This window comes from Tursiops truncatus, chromosome X (assembly GCF_011762595.2).
Source record: "Tursiops truncatus isolate mTurTru1 chromosome X, mTurTru1.mat.Y, whole genome shotgun sequence".
Classification (NCBI taxonomy): domain Eukaryota; kingdom Metazoa; phylum Chordata; class Mammalia; order Artiodactyla; family Delphinidae; genus Tursiops; species Tursiops truncatus.
Window position 1 is genome coordinate 78827483 of NC_047055.1, and position 25196 is coordinate 78852678.

The window sequence follows — 25196 nt, forward strand, 5'->3', positions numbered from 1 at the left end:
CGGGCCGGACCAGCAAGTCAGCACCTTCATTCTGTTCAGATCATCTCCCCTGTTTACCTTCCACCTCCTAAATTTCTGAATTCTAATTGGCTTACTACCCTCTCTTTTCTCCAACCTGGCAACGTGTTAAGGGTTGGGGCCTTAGTCTCTCAGTAAGGGTGGTTCACCTTCTCAGCTAGATGGTGCGGCTTCTGTATAGTTTGTCTCCATGGGAGGATACACCACTGGGATTGGTGGGGGGCCGCTGGGCCAGAGGAAAAGTCACTGGAACCTGATTCTCCTTCCACCCATCCCACATGCTGGGTCTCGAACAAGCTTCGGGGTGGGGGGGTGACAGACACTGCTTACCCATTTTGCCACCTTCTGTGGTCTCCCTAACGTTCCAAGTGATATCCTAGATAGAAAACTTCCCTGAGTCACATTTCTGGGATGAAACATTGCCCTCCATTGGCAAGTGTCGCCACCACATAGGTGGTGGAAGGACAGTATGGTTCTAGGAGGAAGAGAAACCAGCAAAAGGAAGCACCCTTTTCTCTCTCTGCTCTGTTGCCGGAACTGCTTGTTTTCACACGACCCACCTTGGCAGTTACCCAGTGTGACCTGCTCACTCCCATTTTACAGTAGAGAAAACTCAAAACTGTTGCTCCGGGGTCACGTTTGGAACTGCAGCGGGGCCATTCTCAGCCCCCTTGCCTTCAGGTTTGGGGCCCTAGATCTAAGGCTATCCAGTAGAGCCAACTGGTTTACTACCATGGAGTCTTCTGGTATGCCCAGGCTGGAGCTGGAAGAGGGCTAGCCCCAGCCTCATGGGTGGGTGGTACCAGATGATCTGACAACTTCAGGATACCGTCCAGGTCGTAGTTGCACTCTATTACTGGGAAGTGTCAAGTGTGCTGGTAAAAGCAGGAGCACCAGTCAATACCCAAGTTACAAAAAATTCCCTCTTTGAGGTCCATGAAGCCCTTGCTCAGATGGGACTTACCAAGTTTAAGAGTTGCGTACACAAGGAGTGGAACTCCCCGACAGGGTAAAGTTGAACATGATTAAAGCTTTCTTCTGCCCTGTCCTATCCTGACAGAAACATTCTGAGGAGCTATAGGGGTAGAGGCTTTGCTGGGATAAGGGACACTCAGAGGGGCTTGGGGTGGGGGGTTACTGAAACTGGACAGGTGCACTACACACAGAAACACAAGACACAAAGACAGCCAGATCTGGAGGAGAGAGACTGAAGTGGTCCGACAACTGGCACGCTGACAGCCGGAGTGTGACATGCCCCAGCAGAAAGGAACAGCATTGACCTTTGGGAAAGTGACAGGATGAGGGCAAAGTGCCCCTCCCACACGCACACCTCCTGGTTGCTGCTTGAGTGGTGCTGGTGCTGAGGAGAGGTGAGGGATGCCAAGTGAGGTGGAGGTGGGTCTTCGTGGAGTGTGACTGGGGACTCCTGCAGGCAGTGCCTCAGTTTCTCCCTTTGTTTCAAGGTCTCAAGCTTTGCAGGTAAAGTTTGGACTAGCTGCCCCAGAAGATCACCTGACTGTGACTTGAGGGGCGTGAGAGAGAGAGGGTGGGGAGAGAGCTTGAGGAGAGCGTGCTTGAGCCTGGGAGGAATTGGGCCATGCCCCAGGACTTGAGCCATCTCTGGCACAAAAGGAGTTAATGGCAGGGACCGCGCCCCCCCGTGTCCGGGCACGCGCAGCGCGCCCCCTCGGTGCGCGGGCACAGCAGCCAGGCTGCCGGAGAGCAGATCTCGGGGATTCGGGTGCGGAGCCCTTGGCCTGGAGGCGATATGGGTGGTCCGTGGCCCGGTTCAGTCGCTCGCAACAGCCCGGGGAACAGGTGAGGCCGCCTGCCCCGGTCTCTCATCCTCTAGCTGCCCATACCTTGCCCTGATCCTATCCCCCCCCCCAATCCTGGGGTGCTCCACTTCCCAGCCAGTGCTCCCCATCCATCTCAACCCCACGTTCTCCATCAGCACCCCTGACCCCCCAATCCTCCCCTGCTTTTCTCCTCCACCTCCTCCCTGAATCCCGCACCCTTATCATCCTCCCACCCATGGTCCCTCTATTTCCACAGCCCGGCCCGCATGCTCATCAAAATATCCCTCCTGAAGGCCCCCAGCCCCATTCCTGTATAGTACATTGCCAGTCCCCCCTCCCCCGCAGTGCAGCCCCATCTCTCTTCCATCATAGCATCTCACAGCCAGGCTCCCTCCCCCACTCTCTGCAGCCCCCCCCAATGGAGGCCTTTATCCTATCCTCCCCCATTCCAATGCAGCTCCGTCCCCCAATACCATTCCGAACCCGCATAGCCCCCAATACTGCAGTTCTTGACACCAGTCCATTCCTGCACAATGCCCCTAGCCCAATACTGCTCCAGCCCAGAAAGTACCCCCAGATGCCATTCTAATCCCCGGCATTGCCGCCTCCCCTTGTCTTCTCCCAAATTGCAAGTTGGACCAGGATGGAGATCTTGGCCTTGAAGACTCACAGTGGGTCCTAGGGTACAAAGGGCGTTTGGGGGTCGGTCGATTTGTCTAGGTGTTCACGGGGGGAGGGGCTGCAGGAAATTGACTCAAAGGAGAATGGCATTTGGTGCGGAAGGGTTACTGGAGTGGGAGGCATCCCGAAAGGGTTAATGGAATTTGCGGGGAGGGGCGGCACCGAGGGGGTTAATGATGTGTGTGTGGGGGGGTTGCTGGCGGGGAAGCCGTGTGAATGAGCGGTCTGTGCCCCGGAGTTGCCATGGAGACAGTGAATGGGGGGATTGTGTGAACTCAGCTGCGGACTATCCCCCCCCCATACACACACACACACACACACACACACACACACACACACACACACACACTCCCTCCTGCCCCACCTCCCTACCCTTACCCCTTCCTTCCCCGTCCCCTCCTCCCCTCCACCCGGGTGCATTCTGGGCAGCGTCTGGGATCTAACCACCCATACTTTGCTCCCCTTTTCCTCCGAGCCCCCACCCCTTTAGTCGCTTTGCCCGCCCTCCCTCCTCCTCCTCCTTCTTTTTCTCTTTCTCTCTCTCTCTCTCTCTCTCTCTCTCTCTCTCTCTCTCACACACACACACACACACACACACACACACACACACACACACACACACACACACACACACACACACACACATTCTCATTCCCCTCTCTCGGTGGCCGATTGCCGGGCGTTCCCAATCTCCCTCCCCCCACCCCTTCAGCCAGTTCTTAAAGGAGCAGGCCCACAATCTTGGAAGGCGGGAGAAATAGGGGGAAGCTAAATTGTGTGTGTGTGTGTGTGTCCATGCGGAAGTGTCTGTGTGTGCCTGTGTATATATGTTGACTGTACAACTGTTTTGTCAGAAGGCCTGTGTGCCTCGAGTGTGTTGCTGTTTCTGTTCCTGTCTCCACCTATGTGTCACCATTATGCTGCATGTGTCTCTGGATATTTACCTATGCGATGTGTGTGTGATTATGTTTCAGTAAGTCTCTGCGTGTGTCTCTGAATGTATCTCTCTGTGAGTCTCTGGCTCTGTGAAGCTCTCTGTCTCAGAATGTGAGACTATATGAGGCGATCTCTGTGGGTTTGGATTGTATGTCTCTGTGAGTGAACATCATGGTGTCTGTGGTCCCGGCTTGCTCTCTCACTCCCTCTTTGAGTGTTTGTGAGTTTATTTCTATGAGTCTCTGAGTGTGTGTCCCCCGCACTCTGCTGTTTATTTTACACTGGCTGAGCATCAACAATGCCTAGGGTGCTAGGCAGAACGCTTTCTGCCTCAGACTCTGGCACCCCACGTGAATTAGAGATAGCTGACAGAAAGGACCAAGGCTTAAGGATGTGGGAGTAGTGAGGGCTTTGAGAAATGTACAGGAGGGTCTGGGGACTCTGGTGAATGGCTGTCCTGCCCCCTGCCCTGCCAGAGGGAGACGGGGTCTCTCTGGGGGCCCCTTTGCCTATCTGCTGTGTTCCCTTCTTCTGCCTTAGACCCGGAGTGAGGTTCACAATCCTACCGTCTCCTGAGGTTGAGGTCCCTGTGTGGGGTCATGGGTCTTGGGGGGCTAGGAGCTCAGTGTCCACGCAGCGTGCCCAGCTCCATTTCCTGTTCTCCCATCGCCTGCTACCATATGCTACTCTGGTTCCAGCTGACCCCGATGAGCTCCATTGGCTGAGGAGTTGAAGTCGGGGACTGGCAACTTGCAGTGGCAACAATTGTCAATCTGTCGACCCCCTTGGCTTTTCCAACCATGGCCCGGACACAGCAAGTGGCTCTGACTGGCAGTGGAGATCGTCTGAGGGTCCCTGGAACCCCGGGCATGGGAAACCTCTCCTAACTGTAGGAGAGTAGCCCAAGAGCAGCAGGGCCCCAAAGACCCACTCCATAGCCCTCCGCGACCATCTTGGATGACGCATACTTCCCTCTTTCCACAGGCCTGTCTGGCCCTGAGGGAGTCCCCTTTCTGAAGCGGTGGTGCTCGGAAGACCTGCTCTCTACGTTGCCGGGCACCTGTAGGTGTCCCTCGAGAGCTCAGTTTTGAGGTTCAAGTCAGTGTGGCCATGAAGGGGCTGCCTATTGGGCTGATGCTGTGACCCCGGAGTCTGCATTTCCTGCCAGTCCCCCGGCCCGGAACATGTGGCTGCGGCTTGGCCTGCCCTCGCTGTCCCTGAGCCCCAAGCCCACAGTTGGCCGGAGCCTGTGCCTCACCCTGTGGTTCCTGAGCTTGGTGCTGAGGGCCAGTACCCAGGCCCCAGCACCCACAGTCAATACTCACTTTGGGAAGCTAAGGGGTGCCCGGGTACCATTGCCCAGTGAGATCCTGGGGCCTGTGGACCAATACCTTGGGGTGCCCTACGCAGCCCCCCCCATCGGCGAGAAACGTTTCCTGCCCCCTGAACCACCCCCATCCTGGTCGGGCATCCGGAACGCCACACACTTTCCCCCAGTGTGCCCCCAGAACATCCACACAGCTGTGCCCGAAGTCATGCTCCCTGTCTGGTTCACGGCCAACTTGGATATCGTCGCTACTTACATTCAGGAGCCCAACGAAGACTGCCTCTACCTGAACGTCTATGTGCCCACGGAGGATGGTGAGTGCGGCCAGGCACTGTGCCCTCCTTGCCTCCCACCCGCCCCGCTGTGTTTGTGGCTGGCATGTGGTGGTGTGCCCTGCTGCATGCATCTGTCTGTCTGTGAAAATGCTTCTAACCATCACTCTGCTTGGCCTCCCCCTTCCTCCTCCCTGTTCTTTCCTCTCCCAGCATTGTCTGAGCTCCCATGTGTGAGTGACACTGTTACCAGGAGGGGCCTGGCCAGGCCTGAGAGCTTTGACAGGTCTAGGGCCAGGTGCTGGATGGGGGTTCCCTGGGGGAGTATGGGTCACTGCTGGCAGCTGCCCGCGGGAGGATGCTGGCGCCACCAGGCCCCCCTGTTGCCATTCCACCTGCTCGGAGAGGTGGTAGGTGTGTGTGGCCAAGGGAGCTGGGTGTGTGAGGGGGGCAGGGGGCAAGCCTGGTGGGCAGTGCTCAGGTGCCTCCTCTTTCGCTAGCTGATGCCTCCTCCCGCGGGGGTCACACTAAGGTAAGTGACAGAAGCAAGGAGATGGTGGGACAGGCTCTCTGCCACGTGCCGCCTGCAGAGCAGCTCTTGGGGCCTGGGGGGGTGCGGGTGCATGCCCCTGGGCAGAGGCCTCCTGTTATTTTTTAGTTTTTTATTCATTTTACAGTAAAGCGGATTTCCAAGGAATGCGCCCGAAAGCCCAACAAGAAAATTTGTAGGAAAGGAGGTAGGTAGCGAGCCGGCGGGGAGGGAGAGAGAGAGAGAGGGAGGGCTGCCTGCCCACCTGCCCTTGCCCCCGAGGACCCAGCCTTCCTTCAAGTAGCCCAGGCTCAGGGGGCGGTCGGTGAGCAAGCATAAGCTCCATCTCATCCGAGGGCCCCGGCTGCTCTTCAGGGAGGCTCTGGTGGCCTAAGGCAGGTCCAGAGCAGAAGCAGCAACCCCATTTCTTCCAACCTTCCCAGCCCCAAAGTCCACCCTAAAGTGTGTGCCAAAGACAGAGCCAGTGGTTCCCTCTGGGACACCTCAGGAGAAACTCTAAGCCGCCAAGATGGAGCCAGAGGCTCTGACCTTTGCCTGGTGAGGGAGCCACCAGCTCATCCTTCCGTGCTCTTTCCCGGATTGAAAGTCGAGAGTCAACTCTCCAGCCGTGGAGCTTAGACCAAACTGTAGCCAAGTGTAGCAACCCTGCCCACCCACCCCACCCCCGCCCACCACCTCTGGCCAGGGCCTAGCTGAGTGACCCGGGCTAGCCTGGTGGCAGACCTTGGGGGTCTCCAGGAACTGTGCACTCTGAAGGAGGCACGGGATCCCGAATTGCAAACTGACCCTCTTTCCGGGAGGAATCTGTCACCCTCCACCCGTGTAATAATTCTTCCTGTTCAAATACCACTTTATGTTTTCTGCAAAGCGCTTGCATACTTACCTCAGAAAATCCCCCCCTCCCACTTCTGTGGAAGCTTATGAGGCAGGAATTGGTATCCCAATTTTACAGATGAGGAAACAGGCCCAGGGGAGTGACTTGCTGCTGCTCAGGGCCCCGTCGCTGGTCTGTGGCAGGGCCTGGACCATAACCTGGGTCTCTTGACCCTCAGGGCCGTGTTCTTTCCACTGTAGCATGCGAGGCAACTCCCATCTGGTCCTTCCCACCTCCCCTACTCTGAAACAAATGGTGAAATGTGGATGGGTTGAACCGAATTGGAAACAGTAAGACTAAGGAACAAGTGGAAAAGCACAGCCTAGTCCCTACAACCCTTTGGCAAGCTTGGAGTTTGTTTTCCTTTGAAATCATAGGGCGGGGTTCCCCCAAGTGGGGTCGTCAGGATTCCTGAGTAGGGGACTGAGCGCCCCCTACTAAGTAAGAATCTCTGCGGGCAGAGCCCGGCGATCTGCCTGTTGCACTTTTGATGCTCACTGAAGCTTTGAGTGAGGTCTGCTGCCCTGGGGATAAGCGTTACACCACCTCCCCACACCCAGGCCAGGACCTCACACTCAGAAGGCAATCAGTAAACATGTTTTTGCACGAATGAAGACGCATTGCGGTGCCGCAGAAAGAGTATGGGTCTGGGAGCCACAAGCCTGACCGAGTCCCAGCTCTGCTGCTCACTCACAGTGAAACCTTAGACAAGTCTTTTCCTTTGAGAACCTCTGTTTCTGCATCTGAAGGTGGTAGGGGACTATTCTGGTCTTAACATTCCATTAACGTATAAAAGATTTCAGGAAGAGGGTCTCTTAAACCTACTGCTACTAGTTACTTGCTTACTTGGGTGCAGGGTGGCAGAGGGGGAGGCGATGACATTAACCATTTCCTAGGAGCAATGATCCCCCAGGGCACCAGTAAGAGCCTAGGGCAGTCCAGTCCAGTCCAGTCCTGAGAGTTTGGCTAGAGAGCCAACTGGACGCTCCAGTCAAGTTCAAACACTTACCAATCGTGATTGTTGACTATGGGCAAGGTCACGTGCTAGGTGCTGTTGGGATGTGGAGGGATACGAGGTGGAGGAAAGATTTAGAAATAACTGAAGACCTGATCGCTACTCTGAGGAAACTCCTAGCCTAGCATTGAAACTCAGCTGGTTTAGCTAAGCCCCACAGGCCGAGCTGGGAAGTGGGTTCCAGACAGCGTGGGAGAGGGCATCTGGTCATTTAGCTGCTCAAATGAGTTCCCTATCCAGGGCCTGTTGGCCATTTGGAACAGACTTAAAAAGTCTGCCTCTCGGGGGAGACCCGTCCCCAGAGGTGGTTAGGGTTGTGATGTGTGCAGGGCAGGCAGGGCTGGCCTGGCTGGGCTCCTGCCGCAGCACAGTTGTTGGGCTGGGGGACGGTGGTCGAGCTGGCCCGGGGGTGGGGGACAGGCGTGGCAGCAAGGAGTTGCTCAGCGAGTGCTAAGCTGAGGGAGCAAAGGCATCTGTAAGGAGGAAGCTGGGACAAGGCAGCAACCCAGGGACATTCCCAGAGGGGGGCAAACGGGATGCATCTTCTAAGTCGGGGTCCAGGGGAAGCGAAGGATTTCTTGGGGAAGATAAGCCCTGTCCCCCAACCTCCACCCCCAACAAGTTGGAGGGAATTCATGTTTAGGGATGGGTGATTCCTTGCCGTTCGGGGGGCTGTCTGCTGTGTGGGTGATGACGCCCCATGTCCCACAGGGTTTCTGAGGGCAGCACCGTCGTCGTCGTCAGGTGTTAAGAGGGTAGGCGCCACGGGAGGTTCGGGAAGCCGGAGGCAGTTTCTGCCCCTCAGGCTGGGCTCTTGCCCTGGTTGAAAAGCCATTTTGTAATTGGAGGGCGGCTCCTGTTGTGATTAATAGCTGTAAGGGAACCCAGACCAGCTGAGAAAGAGGGCTATTTGCTGCCTCCAGGCCGAGAGTATCTGACGTCTTAGACAAGAGGATAAGCCCTGGGGTGCCAACAGAATGACCTCCGTTTCTACACACTGACAAGCACCCAGGCGGTGGGTCCTCTTTCTCAAAGCCGTTCTCATGATGAACTTCTCACCTCCTTAGAATGAGAAGGAGAATTGGGGATAGCTCACCCAGGCCCTAAACGTCTCTCTTCTCTCCTCGGGTCTCTTCTTTTCTCTCCTTCCCTCCCCTCCCCTCCACCCCACCCCATGCTCCACCTCTTTCCTGACTTATTTTTTCCCTTCCCTTTCCCCCGTCCCAGAAAGGTGGCATGGTGCAGTGGAAAGACCATGGGCTTTGGAATCAAGCAGACCTGGGTTTGGATCTCACCTCTAGCACTTCCTAGCTGTGCAATCTTAAGCAAGTCACTTTGCCTCTCTGAACCTCAGTTTCCCCATCAGTGAAACAGGAATAAAGATAGTCCCTCCCTCAGTGGGGTGTAAGGATCAGACAGTAAGGCAGAAGTAGAGTGTCTGGCACATGGTAACCATTCGGTACATGGTAGGAGCTGCTACCATTATTCCTATCTCTGTTTTTTTCTCTCTCTCTCCCCCTCTCTCTCTTTCTCTCTCTCTCATGTCCCTTTTCTCCTTTTCCCCTTCCTTCTCTCCCTCCCTCCCTCTCTGGCTCTCTTTCGATCTCAGAGCAATGCTTGCTGCTCTCAGGCCTGGTTCCTGTGGGCAGGAACCCCATTTGCCATTACCCAGAGCAGGCCCCAGTGAGGAAGACCGGAGGGAAAGCTTCATCTCCCATTTTCTCCTGTGGGAATCAGGGTCAGCTGAGGCCCAGCTGGAGCCTGCCCACTGGGCCCGAATAGCTCAGGGCTGGGGTCCCTGGCTCTGCCTTAACAGCTCATATCCGTATCTACACGTGCTGGCGATGCCGCCTCTCACCTTTGGTGCCTGCCTCTGCTCTCCAGCTCAGCCTGCCTGTGTACACACGTGCAGCCCCTTCCACCCAGGAGAAGTCCTTTCCCTGAGTGGGCCTCTGGCTCTGTGCCCTGGCCCACCTGCTGCTACCTCCTTCCTAACTGGGAAGGTGGTTGGTTGAGACAGGCTGTTGGGGACAGAGAGGTGCAGGGAGGCCAGCACAGCAGGGGCCTTGCAACACTGTCATCCTGATGAAGGTCTGGGCCTCAGCCCACCCATTCCCTCAGTTCTTGCCATCCCTCCTGCCTGTCCTGGGCCCAGGCCCAGAGCTGGCTTGCTGGGCCACACTGCAGTCATGCTGTTTTTGAATTCTCTCTCTGTTTTGTTCTCTGTTCTGTGCTGTTGTGTCTCCCCGTGTCTGGTCCCCAGGATCCGGCGCTAAGAAACAGGGCGAGGACTTAGCGGATAATGACGGGGATGAAGATGAAGGTATTTGGGGGCTGCAGGGCGTGGCGGCTGGTGCATGGCACAGAGCCCCTCCCCCTCTCGATGGGGAGAAGCCCCGTCTGTCTGTCTGTCCGTCCGTTGGTGTGTTTCTGTTCCTGTATGAGGCCGTTGGGCTGTTCATCCATCTTTGGCCTGGTCGGCCACTGGGAGTTCCAGGGTGATGGACACGGCTGGCGGGAACAGGGCACCACGAGCAGAGCCATGGGGAGGGCATCCTCCTCGCCCCGGTCCCCACTGCCCAGAGACAGCTTCCTCCCCCATCTTCTGTGGTTCACGGGCACCTGCCCCTACTGAGCAGCAGCGAGAGTGGAGAGAAAGCAGGACTGAGGGGGGCGGGGGCGAGGAGAGGCACAGAGGAAACGGAATGGCGAGGAGCCCCTGTGTTTCTGCGGGGAGGCTGGCTCCTGGAAGAGGGGCCCAGCAGGATGCTGAACTGAGGAGTGAGGCAGTGACAACCACAGGGCCTGGGGAACAGCGCCACCTAGAACCTCCTTGGCCTTCACCCAGAAAGAGAGAGATGGCCTCAGGGCCAGGGGCTGCATTAGGTTCAGGACAGGGCCACAAGGACTGGGCCAAAGCACCGGGCTGAGGCCAGGACGCCACAGCCCGGTCAGTGGATGGCATAAGATCCTTGGGTGACGGTTGAACCAGTCTTCCTTCCTCCTCAGGAAAACAGGTTGTGTTTGCTCGGCAGCAGAGAGCATTCTCTTCTACCTCCACGCCCCAGACCTGGCCTGGGGGCCACACAGCTCAGGGGGGCCCACTGGTGGCTGGTAGGGCTGTGCCGGTGCGGCAGAGTGTGGTCCAGCTCACAGGCCGAGAGGCTTCAGGTCGAGGTGATCAGGCTGGGAGCCTTCTCGTGGCCGCCCAGCCCAGTCGCCGCACTGCTCGGGTCTTGGGAGCAGCCGCTTAAAGGTCTCTCGTTGAGTGGCCTCTGCGGAGGCTCCATCTTCATCTTAAAGCTGCCTGGGGGCAGGCTCTCTCATCCTTAGTTCTGCCCCCACCTCTTCCCCATCCCCAGTGTTTCCAGTTAAGTCTGCCTGATGCCCGGGGAGAATGGGGTAAACGAGCACGTGGCTGAGAAACCATGCCAGTGAGGTTCTCCCCGCCACAACACACACACCCCATCTCTGCCATTCACTCCCCTGTCCCCACATTGTCCCTTGTTCTCTTCCTGTGCCACCCCCTATTCCCGCCCCTCTTGTCTCTGTCTGCACTGGGGGGCCAGCTGCTGCCAATGGCCGTATTTCCATGTAACTGGTCTAGTCCTGGGGGTTTCAGGGCTCCCCAGCCCCTGCTCTCTAAAGCCATGTCAGGTCCCAGGACTCCTGGGTGCCCGGGGCAGGGACTCACTGATCCAGCTAAGGGACCTGCCCTTTCTCTTCCTCCCTCCCCCTGTCCCCCAGGCCCAGCCACGGCCTCTGTAGACCTAGCTGTATCAGGAACGCCTGGCTGCCTTCTACTGGGAGGCACTTGAAACCAGAGTCTTTAAAAGCATCACCGACGTCCAACTTTCTCTGGCTGATGCTCAAGCTCCGGGCTGAACAGCCCCATGAGTCCTGCCCTCAGAGATGGCGGTGGTGTCCTGGCACCTGGGATAGCTTTGCTGCCCACACCCCCCCACCCAGGGCTGGCGGGGGTGGGGGAGGAAGGGCAGCCTACCCAGCCTGTGTCTCACCCCTTCTCCTTGCAGACATCCGGGACAGTGGCGCTAAGCCTGTCATGGTCTACATCCATGGAGGCTCTTACATGGAAGGGACAGGCAACATGATTGACGGCAGCGTCCTGGCCAGTTATGGCAACGTCATCGTCATCACCCTCAACTATCGGGTTGGAGTGCTAGGTATGGTTCCCTGCTGGGTGCCTAGAAGGAAGCCTGGGTTCTCAAGGAGGGAGGAAAGAAAGCTGAGGAGCTGAGAACAGGCCGCCTTGGTTCTCTAGCTGGTGCTAATGACCATGGCCACAATGTTGTTATCCCATAGCCCCTACCCAACTGCCCGGGGCTTCCCCACAGTGTCCCTGGGCCCGTTCCTGGAATGTTGAGATGCCACTGGAAACTCAATTCAAGCTTCACACCTTCTCTTAGGTCTCCAGCCAGGTCTCTGGTTCCAGACTTTTGCCTGGCTGAGTTTTATAGAGTCGATTCATTTTCTGGTGTCCTAGCCTCATCCCGACCCACCCACCCCACATCCCTAAACACCCCACACATGCACAGATACTCCTTCTAGCCAATCACATATCCACACACCCACGTACCCTCACATGTCCACCGTCCACGCTGCCCACATCCACCAGCATGCATCTATTTCTCGCTCACCCCCCCAAACACACATACATACCCATACACATACAGACCCCGACATCTACATCTACAGACCCCCTCACATATATGCACATTCCCCCACCACTCCATACACACTGCACACATATAGTCTCCCTGATGCACATATCTACATACCCAGATGCCTCTCTACACTCCACATCCACACCGCACATCTACACAGATTTCTCTCACCTTCCATGGACGCATACACACACACACGTTCCCATGTATCTCTCCCTCCACATCTCTGTATCCACATCTGTGCCCACATACACCACAAGTGCCCCCACGCTCACGCTTTCCTCTACCCCCATAATACACTCTACACAAAGACCCACACCCTGCACGTCCACATCCGCGCACAAGCCCCACATATATACACCTTAAGTGTACACAAATGTTCCTTCCACACATACACGGGCAGATCCACGTCCCCCTACACACCCCACTTCCACCTCTCCTCCAACAGCCACACACACACGTATGTCCCTCACCTTCCCTACACAAACACGAACCAGCGTTCCCCTCCCTACACATGTGGGAGCCATACCTGCACGTCCACACCTCCCCAGCCCATAGTACACAGATACTACGCACGGACCCCTCATATCCCTGCTTCCACATCTACGTACGCATCCCATGCACTACGCTTACACATCCCCCCTTAAACACACACCCACAGGCCCCGATACACGTACCCGTATCACATACACACACACACTCTTCCTATACACATCTGGCATATATATGTCCAATACATACATATTACATATTCCTACCCCACGAATATACACGCATCCATATCCCCACACCTGGTCTTCCATATCCATACACGCATACACACTCATGCACACCCCACACTTACATATCCCACATACACACATTGCACATTTATTCTACTCTCTCCACACATACATCCCCATACACTCCCACCCATTACACCATCTTCCTCCCACACACACACACTTACTTCCCAAATACCTCCTGATACACACCCATATCGCCTTCCCCACACATACTCTGTCACCCACATGCTTATTTTGGTGATTTACGCTGCCCCTCTACCCTGTGCCTTCCTTGGTAACTGTTAATGCCTAACTGGCCAAGGTCTTGAGGTAAACAAGTGCCTCAGAGAGGGCGACCAAGCACACACGGCCTTGCTCCCTTTCGGATGCTCACCCAGGCCTCTGAGGGCACACGCGGCCCCATAGCCCTGGAGTGGCACAAAGAAGCCAACTTCCTGCCCGGAAGGCTGGGGTCCTGAGTCCCAGTGGGTGTCTGGGCTGTTTCTCAGGTCTGCAGGCCTGGGTGCTGAACGAGCAATTAGGCACGGCTTACTCCAGGGCTTGTCGGCTGACAGGACCCTATTTTAATTTGCTTTTGAGTATGTTGTGGCTTTGGCAGTTGGCATCCCAGAGGCCCCAGAGCTGCGTTTCACTTCTGGGTGCATCCACGTACACGGAAAGGCAATCTTCTCTTGACTTCCCCTTAATACTATGTGGGATAGCAAGACACCTTCTGGGGGTTCAGATGAGAGAAATGATATTCCCAGAAAAAAGTGGAGCCTGCGTTCCCTTCAGCGGCATCTGGATGCTGGGTGTGACATATGCAGGGCATCTCCCTGGCCTCTCCACAGTCTAGTGGGCTTTGGGTTTCATGGTTCTGCCACTGCTCCTCTGTCTCTCTGAGTTGCCACAGACATCATGGCAAGGCTCTGTTCTGTAAGCTGTTCTGTCCTGTTGAGAAAGGGGATCTGAGTCTCTGATAGTAAAAATGGTACCATGAAGGTGGCTGCAAACCCACACGCTTGGGCTGCATAGTTCCTGAAGAGTAATGCGTATACAAACGTAATCACACACAGATACACAGGCACAAGTGCATGGTTGTTGAAGGCCAGAAGTAACTGTGTTACTTTATTTTCTAAATGAGGGTGACAGGAAATATTCAACTCGGTTGCTTTTAAAAATTATCAACAGAAAGCTCCAGTCTCTAAGGATCAATGGAAAGCACGGAGAATACTAAGAATATGCTTCAGTTCCAAATGATCGGACCAGGTAGGAATGAAAGAAAAGAGAGAGTGGAGCATCGGGGGAGAAGAGAGGAGAAAATAAGGAAGAGAAGGAAAGGACGGGAAAGAGAAAAGAGGATACGAGTGACACACAGAAAGGAGGCGGAAAGGAGACAGAGGAGAGACTCAAGATTTGAAGTGTCAGTTGGGAGCTGTGGGCTTCACGGAAGGCTATTATTGCTGGCGAGCGCTCCCTATGATATCCTGATTTGCTGATTACTTCACAACCCTTCAATTGCTCTAATCTTTAAGCTTGTATATCAGAAGTTCTTAACCTTTTGGGGAGTCTTGGACCCCTTTGAAATTCTCATGAAATCTATGGACTCTTCCCCCAAAAATGCATGTGTGTGCACACACACACACACACACACACAGAAGTTATTTCATGGATCCCGCTGAAACTCATCCACGAAATTCAGGTTAAAAGACCCCACCACCACCACCTTATAACCTCCTCTTGTTTGGATAACCAGAACAGCACATCTCGGGGTAGGATTTTTATTCTTTGAGCTTAAATAGTTAATGATCAAACTAATATTACCCAAACCTCAGAAGGAGCCATAAACTGAGATTTGGCCAGAAGTTCCCCACCACTTCCTGTGTACCCTTTAGTGCCTGCTCTGGAACACAAATGTAATCAATAAGCCGCTGATTGGATTCTGGGTACATTCAAAATGTTTTTGTCTCTTGGCGCCAGATTTAGAACACGGGTCTGTCTCTGAATCTTGGGGATTTTGCTGTAGAGCTGAGGCTCTGTTGTTTTGTTTCCCAAAACATCCCAGAACAGGTGGCCAGTTTTGGACCTCAATTATATGCATTCATTCACCCTCCCTCCCATCAGCTTCTCTGAGCCCTGAGCCCAAGCAGACGGTTTCCTCCAAGGTGCTTCTTTAGACATCTTGGTGATTCATGTATTTGGAGAATGTCACAGGCTATTCCATGGATCCCATCCAAGGCAGAGGGGTAGCTATAATCGGAGAAGCCCCCACTGGGCTTGAGACCAACAAAAGAAAGGGACCCCAGCAGGATACAGGACGTGGATATCCCTGGGGCTGAGGAAGTAGGGGCTTGCCGAGTTTTATTCTGGGTTTCAGAATTTAATCCTACATTCTTGCTCAGGTACCCTTCAGGCAAACTGAAAACCTGATAAATGTCAAGCCTTGGGTGACACAGATACCTGGTTTTGATACAATGTGCCAGATTCCCCTGTCTTCTGTTGACAAGCAGCTTACCATGCACCGCAGTATAAACTTGGGCCCAGGGAGACTGGCTCAGATTTGCTCTAACAGTTTATGGAGTTTGGTGTTTCAGCCCTCATTCTCACATGGTTTCTGTGGGTGACTGAGTTACTGGGGAGCTAGTAGCGAGTGATCGCTCTCCCAGACTGACAGGTTTTTGTGTGCTTGTGGTCGGCGACGTTTTCTGTATCATCCGCCTGAGCCTGTTGGATAGAGCACTTCAAGCAGGACGCTTGTAGTAGGATGGTTGGCATGACGTCATCCACAGGCTTCAGTGCCTCTTATCCTGAGGTTTGTGGGATCTGAGGGAGCAGAGAGTGATGGTCAAATCCTCCACCCAGCCCTTTCAGACCTTTGTTTCTAACCCAGGGAATTGGTACATGTTGGAGAAATCTACTGCACCCAAATGCAGGCTCTTCATGCTGGTTAGGACAGACGTATTTGACACATTTCACGGAACGATACCTTGGCAAAGACCGAAGCCAAGTCTGCTATTGCGAAAATAAGAGAAAAGGGAGAGAGAAAACGGGGGAAGGAGAGAGGAGGGAGAGAGGACAGGCAGGCTAAGAGAAACACATAGTGATTTTTGCTGGAGGGTCGCAAGGCTTGGACAGCCGGGATGGATCTTGGTCAGCATACTTTAAGACTTGCAGGAGCAACTTCAGCTTGTGAACGAGCCAGGCAAAGGAGAAGCTTGTTCTCTTGTCTAGAGGAACAAGAGCTCCTCCGTTCATCCTCATTCAGGCTTTCTCTAATTCCTTCTCATTTCCTCATCGGGAACCTGGGGCTAAAGAGGGCTTGTGACTAGGTCCTGGGAGGAATAACTAAGTACTTTACATACTTAATTGCACCAAAGGTAAATTAATAACACACTTGAAGAGGATGAAATGAGCTCTTTTACAGAAACCAGAAACAAAAGGACTCAAGAAAGACAGTGATGGGGTCTTGTGCCTGCCTGAGTCTGTTTAAGGTCAGCTTCTGCCCGTGGACTACCAGGACCGTCAGAGAACTCTCTGTGAGCTGAGGGAGCCTCCTCAAACATGGCCTCCCACAAAGTTGATCCCAGGGGCTACAAATGAGCTTTTAACTGTGGGGTCAAAAAATACTCACCCAGGTATAGGTTTCCAATGTGTAGGAGCACCACAGCTACCCACTTGGAAAGAACCTTTCTAAAAGCCTAGGGCAGGAGAAGATAGAGCCTTCCAAGTAGACTAAGGATCAGGGAAGAGAGAAAAAATGAAGCAGCAAGATCAGACTAAAATGGAAGCAGGGTGGGGGGGAATATAGGACATCTCTGTGGGATAGCCAGCAGGTGGGCGGGAAGGTAGTTGCCATGGCAACAAGTCTCCACAGCAGCAAATCCCAGCAGGTGGGTGGGAAGGTAGTCTCCATGGTGACATGTCTCCTCAGCAGCAAATCCCAGTGGGTGGGCAGGAAGACCTGTTTCTGTGGTAACCGCACTGCACTGACTTCCCCATTTCTCCACTAGAGGAAAAAGATGGTCTAACCCAGTGGTTTTCCAACTTTAGCAGGCATCAGAATTACCTGGAGAGCTTGTTAAACACACGGATTGCTGGGCCCCATCCCCAGAGTTTCCGATTCATTAGGTCTTGGAGGAGGGGGAAGTGAGGACCTGCCGTGAGAATGAAGAGAAGGGGGCATCCGAGACCCTGGAAGGAAGTGGAAATGGATGAACTTGGACAGGAGGGGCAAGGAAGGCTTAGGAATTGTAGCCTCTTGGGATCTTCACTTCCTCCAGAGAGAGAAGGATGGGGAACGAGAAGTAACTATAGATGTGTAATGTGCTGAGCATATTCGAGACGCTTATGTTCATTTTATCCTTGTTACAACCCTTTGAGGTATAAAAGGGTTATAGGATAAAAGGATAAAAATCCCCATTTTACAGAAGAGGAAACTAGAGCCCAGAGATTCTCAATAACTTGCCTAAAGCTACATGGCCAGTAAGTGGTAGAGCCAGGACTCAAACCAAACTGACTCCAGGGTCCCTGCTCTTTCCACTCTATCTTGCCAGGTGCTAGGGTAAAGTCCCGGCTGGTACATCAGGGCAGAGGATGCTGGGTCCTGGTCATTTGCAGTTCCTGCAGTTTAAGTCTCCCAGCTGGAGGCATCCCTTTTGAACGGTTTGGAGACCTCACCTTCCAAACTGGAGAATGGGTGGGAGGTAGGAAGCCAATCCTTCCTATAGTGATGGCGCTGGTCCTTGCAGAAAGGAGCAATGGTTAATGCTAGCTGGGTGGAAAGAGCTGCACTGCATGCTCATCCTCCGTCCTCATGCCCCCAACTGTCACCGTCATCCAAATCCTCCATCCCTCCACCTTCACTGTCCTCGTGCCCTTTGTTGAATCCAGGTTTCCTGAGCACTGGCGATCAGGCTGCCAAGGGCAACTATGGGCTCCTTGACCAAATCCAGGCCCTCCGCTGGGTGAGCGAGAATATTGCCTTCTTCGGTGGTGATCCCCGCCGTATCACCGTCTTTGGCTCGGGCATTGGCGCGTCCTGTGTCAGCCTCCTCACGCTGTCGCATCACTCTGAGGGTGAGTAGCTCTTGGAACGAAACAGGAACTAGACAAGTGCTGGCCGCCGACCCTGAGCCCCAGTCCCTCCAGGCTCCAGGGTACCCAATTCCATGTCCCAGGAGCATCCAGGGGAGTCAGCAGCCCTCACCTGCCAGCTCGGTGTCCCTTTGGGGAGAAGTGGAAGGGAAATGTTTCTCGAGGGGAAGATGTAATTCTCCCACTGTGAGAGAGGGAAGGAGAGAATCCCATTTACATCTTGAGAAAGGAATGTTCTCCTGATGTGGGAGTCTTATTGAGGAGCGTGGGAGTAGAATGTCTCTCTCTGAAGGACAACGGCTCTTTTTGGGCGGGGGCGGGGGGGAAATCTTTCCGTGTGGGAAGGACACATGACTTCGGGTAGAGCTCTAGAGTGGAAATTAGTTTTTAGGTGTAAGAGACATTCTCTGCCTTTCTCGCTGAAGAACAAGTCTGTGCAAGACGGGAACTGCCCTTGATGGGGGTGGGGGTGGGGATGGGGGGGCAGAGATGGGACCGAAGTGAGGATTACAAACCTGCGGGTGGGCTTTGCCTGAGGGATGTCGAGCTCTTATCAGACTCCAGACCAGACCTCTCCCGCCCCCGGGCTGTACAGCCCCCTCTAAGGGAGACTTTCATTTTTAGCCCGAAGGGAAACCTCTCTCCTTGCTGTGGGTCCCCCTGCCAGTGACCCTTCCAAGGGGGCCAAATAGGGCCTTTTTTTTGCTCAGCAGGAAGTGTTCTCTTCATTCTCTTCACCTCTGGACTATAAGAGCCCTTTCTACCTCTGAGAGGCAAAGATGAGCTTCTCACAAAGAGATCTTCCCAAAATAAGTGTCCTTCTCCAAGATAAGGAAGGCCGTAAGAGAGGACAGGGTTTATTACTGAAATCAACCTTATGAGTTAGTGATATTCTAACAGAAAGACTTGCAGTCTCTCTTTGAAGAAGGCCTGTCTTTCTGAAGAAGAAAAATCACCTTCTCTGACCTAGAAATTCTGTCTCTATCCCTCCAGGGACTCCATGAGGGGAGACTAAGGTGGGATGTAGGGAATGTTGGATGTACATCCCTCCTTTAGAATATGTTTCTAGGTGACAGTACAGGACCGGGAATTCCTTTTTTCCACCAAGGAGGGTGAAGTGACTAGTTGTGAGGGTGCCTCTGTTTGGAAAGAGGAACGGTGCCTCCTCTGATTAGGGACTATTTCCCTGGGAGGAGAAGGCCTTTCTTGGTGTGCTGCTATTCTCTGTCTCATAGGGGGCCTGTGTCCCTGGAGACCTGGCTGCTTTTAAGATTTATTCTCTTGGGACTTCCCCGGTGATCCAGAGGTTAAGACTTTGCCGTCCAGTGTATGGGGTGCAGGTTCGATCCCTGGTCCAGGAGCTAAGATCCCACATGCCTCCTGGCCAAAAAACCAAAACAGAAAACAGAAGCAATATTGTAACAAATTCAATAAAGACTTTTTAAAACAAAATCTAAAAAAAAAGATTTATTCTCTCTGTTTTTCTGTAACTGATTAATGGAGAATAATCTTTCAAAAAGTGAGGCTCACTTAAGTACTCATCTATATTTCTCTCCCTCTCTTTTTCACCCATGCAAACTCCCTTTCTCTCTCTCTCTCTCTCTCTCTCTCTTTTTTTTTTTTGGCCGCACCATGCGGCATGCAGGATCTTAGTTCCCTGACCAGGGATCGAACCCGTGGCCCCTGCATTGGGAGCATGGAGTCTTAACCACTGGACCACCAGGGAAGTCCCGTAAACTCCCTTTCTCTTAGAGGAACAGAACTGTGCACCTGAGGGCCAGGTTCTCCCTTACTTGGGAATGTTGGGGCCAGAGAGAGAATGATACCTTTTTCGCCTGGGGGGAAGAATCATCTACTTTTTGAGTTTGGCGGACTGGTTCCCTCTCACCTAGGGGGAAATTTGGATCTGAGGCATCAGTAGCTTCGGGAAAAGGAAAGTGTCTGTGGAGGTTACAGCCTGGGAGGGCACGTTCCCTGGAGACTTTCAGACCATAGGGCCTTTGCCCTTGGGAATCTTTCCCTAAACTCCCAGAATGTGAGGCTCTCTCCTGTCTGCATTTCTCATCTCTCATGAAAAAGACCCCTTTGTGGTGGAAGCGCCAGCTCCCTGGTGGTGTGCTGGCACAGAGCTGGGCCCAGCTGGGCAGGAAGCAAGAGGGGAAGACAAGGAGAGATAAAGAGAGGGAGCATAAGGAAGCTGATGTCTGGGACCCAAGGGGTTAATTCTTCCTGGTGTTTCCTTAACCCCCAAGTTACCAACCATCACCCAGAACAAGGAAGCAAGAAGCAGGCAGGGGATCAGTCAGGAAAGGAGCCCAACAACCCATCCTCTGGTCCTAACCCATCATTCCAGCCGAAAGGGTTACTTGTCCTTTGCAGTCCATTCAACCCAGAGGGCAGCCTCAGTAACAAAGGAATGAGGAGGTGTTCGATCTGTCCCTCAGGGACAAGCAAGGGAGGCTTAGGCTGTGAGAGACACGACAGATCTGACCTGGTGCTGCTTATTTTCTATAGGGCTTTTCCAGAGGGCCATCATCCAAAGTGGTTCTGCTCTGTCCAGCTGGGCTGTGAACTACCAACCAGTGAAGTACACCAGCCTGCTGGCAGACAAGGTAGGCTGTAACGTGCTAGACACCGTCGACATGGTGGACTGTCTTCGGCAAAAGAGTGCCAAGGAGCTGGTAGAGCAGGACATCCAGCCTGCCCGCTACCATGTGGCCTTTGGCCCCGTGATTGACGGTGATGTCATTCCTGATGACCCGGAGATTCTCATGGAACAGGGCGAGTTCCTCAACTATGACATCATGCTAGGCGTCAACCAGGGTGAGGGGCTCAAGTTTGTGGAAGGGGTGGTGGACCCTGAAGATGGTGTCTCTGGCACTGACTTTGATTACTCAGTCTCCAACTTTGTGGACAATCTGTATGGCTATCCTGAGGGTAAGGACACCCTGCGGGAGACCATCAAGTTCATGTACACAGACTGGGCAGACCGTGACAATCCTGAGACCCGCCGTAAAACACTGGTGGCACTCTTCACTGACCACCAGTGGGTGGAGCCCTCAGTGGTGACAGCTGATCTGCACGCCCGCTATGGCTCGCCTACCTACTTCTACGCCTTCTACCATCACTGCCAGAGCCTCATGAAGCCTGCTTGGTCAGACGCAGCTCATGGGGATGAAGTACCCTACGTTTTCGGTGTCCCTATGGTAGGCCCCACTGACCTTTTCCCCTGCAACTTCTCCAAGAATGACGTTATGCTCAGTGCTGTCGTCATGACCTACTGGACCAACTTTGCCAAGACCGGGTAAGGAGAAACTGGGGGTTCTTCTTTGGGACCCCAGCATGCCCTCCCCTCTGCTCCTCTATCCAAACCTCTTCCATCATCTCCCTTCCTAAGACAGTCCCCAAATCTTGATTGGTAACCCCTTCATCCCTCTTCCTACGTCCCCCTTTCTAGTCTTTCATGCCATTTCCTTCCCTTAAAAATTTTGCTGGGCTTCCCTGGTGGCGCAGTGGTTGACAGTCCGCCTGCCGATGCAGGGGACGCGGGTTCGTGCCCCGGTCCGGGAAGATCCCACATGCTGTGGAGCGGCTGGGCCCATGAGCCATGGCCGCTGAGCCTGCGCGTCCGGAGCCTGTGCTCCGCAACGGGAGAGGCCACAACAATGAGAGGCCCACATACTGCAAAAAAAAAAAAAAAAAAAAAAAGTAAAAAAATTTTGTTGAGGCTCAGAACTCAGCATTAGGATTGAGCAGGAGTGAGAGTTACTGGCAGAACTATGGGATTCAAGGTTAGATGGTCGGAGGCCATGTGAAGTGGGAATAAAGTACATTCAGAAAGAACTTTTAAAGGGCGCTCAGAAAAATTGGGCAGCTGAAAAGATTGATGGGTGCTCTGTAGCTTGTGAGAAGAAGAAGAAGCGTCCTATAGGTTGATCTCACAGGATGGGCGTAGGGAAGGATGAAATGGTTTCCATGATGTCACGGGCAATAGGAGTTCAAGGCCTGGGGACAAACAGGGGTATGGACAGAGGGAAGGACCCTGAAAAAGATGGAAACGGTGGGACATTTTGGACTGGGAAAGGGGTTTAGGGCTGGGTGTGAGAGGAAGAATCCTGGACCCTTTCCTTGTCTAGGTAGAGTGGTGACCCCAGATTTCCATGTGGTATTTCAGGGATCCCAACAAGCCGGTCCCCCAGGACACCAAGTTCATTCACACCAAGGCCAACCGCTTTGAGGAAGTGGCCTGGTCCAAATACAATCCCCGAGACCAGCTCTACCTTCACATCGGCCTGAAGCCAAGGGTCCGCGATCATTACCGTGCCACTAAGGTGGCCTTTTGGAAACACCTGGTGCCCCACCTATACAACCTGCATGACATGTTCCACTACACGTCCACAACCACCAAAGTGCCACCCCCGGATACCACCCACAGCTCCCACATCACCCGCAGGCCCAATGGCAAGACCTGGAGCACCAAACGACCAGCCATCTCACCTGCCTACAGCAATGAGAATGCCCAAGGGTCCTGGAACGGGGACCAGGATGCAGGGCCGCTCCTGGTGGAGAACCCTCGTGACTACTCCACTGAATTAAGCGTCACCATCGCCGTGGGGGCCTCCCTCCTCTTCCTTAATGTCCTGGCCTTCGCTGCCCTCTACTATCGGAAGGACAAGCGGCGTCAGGAGCCCCTGCGGCAGCCCAGCCCTCAGAGGGGAGCCGGGGCTCCTGAATTGGGAGCTGCTCCCGAGGAGGAGCTGGCAGCACTGCAGCTGGGCCCCACCCACCACGAGTGTGAGGCGGGTCCCCCCCATGACACCCTGCGCCTCACTGCACTGCCCGACTACACGCTGACCCTGCGGCGCTCCCCTGATGACATCCCACTCATGACCCCCAACACTATCACTATGATCCCCAACTCCCTGGTGGGGCTGCAGACATTGCACCCCTATAACACCTTTGCCGCAGGGTTCAACAGTACCGGGCTGCCCCACTCACACTCCACCACCCGGGTATAGCTGCAGCCCAGAGCACAGCATATATCCCGGCTCTGTCCCTCCCGGATCCACGAACACACACACACACACACACACACACACACACACACACATACACACACACACACACACACACACACACACACAGACATATATGTATACGCACGCACCCACACCCGACAGCAGACCCACCTGCACAAACATAGACAGATGTGGGCATGCACCCGCATGTGCAACAACACAAATAAGGAAGTAAACCTGAACAAACCCTTCAAGTGGGGACGCAAACAAGTCCTTGGGGAACTGAGGACCCGTGGAACAGCAGCTGAAGCCGGCTCCCCAAGCCTGACCACAGACACTACTGGGGAGCCTGAAGCACCAGCTGGACACCCCCTTGGTGCTCGCCTTCCACCTCTCTTGGAACTGCACCACCGACCAACTCCAGACTTGGGAGCTTTAAAGAGCAGAGTAGCTCTTTCTCCCCCAGACTTGGTCTTTTTTCTGGGTCTTGTTTTTGTTGATTTTTAAAAAAAATTTTGGAACAAATGCTTCTCCAACCGATGGGTGCAAAGAAGCTCCGGAAGGGAGGGCTCCAGGCCCAGGTCTCTCTGGCTCTGGAACTCCCAGTGCTCACACAATCCGACCAAGGAACATGGCCCCCAAGAAACAGGTTCCAGCAAAACCATGGGGAGAAGGAGGAAGGGGCTCTCACTGGATGGGGTTGGAGGGCCTTAGGGGGCAACTTGCCAGCCACCTCTGTATCTCTGCGGAGGGCTGCAGAGACCACAGGGTGACCTGCGTCCCCCAGAGGCCAGGAGCATCGGCCTAGCTAGACCAGGCAGGGGACTGCAAATTTGGTGAAGGAGGTTTTGTGGAGGCCATGTGATTATCGGTGCCCTGGGTACAATCTGGGTTCTGCCTCTGCCCTTGGGGTAATGCTATCAGAAGTTCGCCCCATTTTCTTTACAGAGTCTCTTTTGTGTCTGTCATTTCTCTTTCAAAAAGGTGGTGTTTTTTGTTGTTGTTGGCTTTTTTTTTTTTTTAAAGAAAAGTTCTTAAAACACTAACGGAAACCCACGGAGTTTGTCCTTTGTAAAAATTTTAAACACAGTGTCTTGATATAAAAATAAAAAATCCAGTTAGCACTCCCAACCTGCCTCCCTTGCACAGGCCTTGCCCAACAGACCTCCTGGCAGGGCGCCTCCCTCTGCATCCTGTGCCTTTAAGCTGATACAAGTCTGGGCAGCACACTACCGGCCCCCTTCACGAAGGCCTCTCCAATCTTAATCAGGTTGCAGTCCCCACCCCCCTACCCCCCCCCACGCTCTGGGTTCCTGCAGCTGAAGCCTTCTCTCAGCACCTCGGGCCTCCTAATGAAACATCAAAAAAAAAACACTTCCTTCTTCACTGCACCACTCTGCTGCCGCCGCCACCACCCGCCGCTGCCTCTGCCACTGCCACCATTGCCACCACCCTGCCCTCGTCCTGGACTGGGGGCTGGGAGGAGGTCTGCCCTCTAACGTGCTGAAATTCTTTTTCGTGTCTGAATCCAGTGCAGCATCAGATATGTGGACTCCCTGGCCTTGGGTGACTGACAGAGCAGGGGCCCTCTCCTCCCCAGAGATACTGGTTTCCTGGTCTATGAATTAAAATTGGAGAGGTCACTGGGGCTCTTGGAGCATTCCTCTCCAGGATGGTGATCAGTGGCTCCCTGTCAACCCTGGGGGACAGATTCAATGGGCTCCACAGAGTTAGCATTATGGTATCGTATTATTCTCAGTGACTTGAAGGACTGAACCAGGAGTCTGCTCATCAAGTGTGACAGTTGGGTGGGGTTGCTGACACCTCAGAAACCAGGAATAGAATTCTTCAAAGTGACCCTGACAAAATGAGGGAGATGAACCAACACAACAGGATGATGTTCAGAGGGGACAAACACAAGGCAGTACAAAGACCAAAATCGAGGACTAGTATACTAATATGGTACGTGGGGACAAGAGAGATGGGCAATGATTGACTTGACCCAGGTTAGTTAAAAAAGAAAAAAAGAACTGGGGGGAGGCTGGCAGGGTGGGTCACGAGTTGAATGAGTCTGAGTCCGTAGTGTAGAACTGGTTTTCTCTTCCCTCCCTGCTCCCTCCCACCCTCTTCTTTCTCTTCCTCCCTCCCTCCCTCCCTTCCTTC

At 53.9% G+C, this 25196-nt stretch overlaps 2 protein-coding genes across 3 annotated transcripts in view; both read left to right on the plus strand.

Moving 5' to 3' along the window:
• Nucleotides 1-99: 99 nt before the first annotated feature.
• Nucleotides 100-24085, plus strand: NLGN3 (neuroligin 3). 2 transcript variants are annotated; one of them, XM_033849156.2, is made up of 6 exons: nt 100-5075; nt 9736-9795; nt 11507-11656; nt 17812-17997; nt 20530-21319; nt 22190-24085. In XM_033849156.2, exons 1-6 carry the CDS (start codon nt 4619-4621, stop codon nt 23031-23033), a joined length of 2487 nt encoding a protein of 828 aa, XP_033705047.1. In that variant the 5' UTR covers nt 100-4618; the 3' UTR covers nt 23034-24085. The 2 variants fall into 2 exon arrangements, with proteins under 2 accessions (XP_033705047.1, XP_033705048.1); XM_033849157.2 differs by lacking the exon at nt 9736-9795.
• Nucleotides 21185-25196, plus strand: part of GJB1 (gap junction protein beta 1) — a 45081-nt gene continuing 41069 nt past the window's right edge. Inside the window, exon 1 of the mRNA XM_033849158.2 lies at nt 21185-21319. The gene's annotated coding sequence lies outside the window, so the exon portion shown is untranslated. The remainder of the gene's footprint in view (nt 21320-25196) is intronic.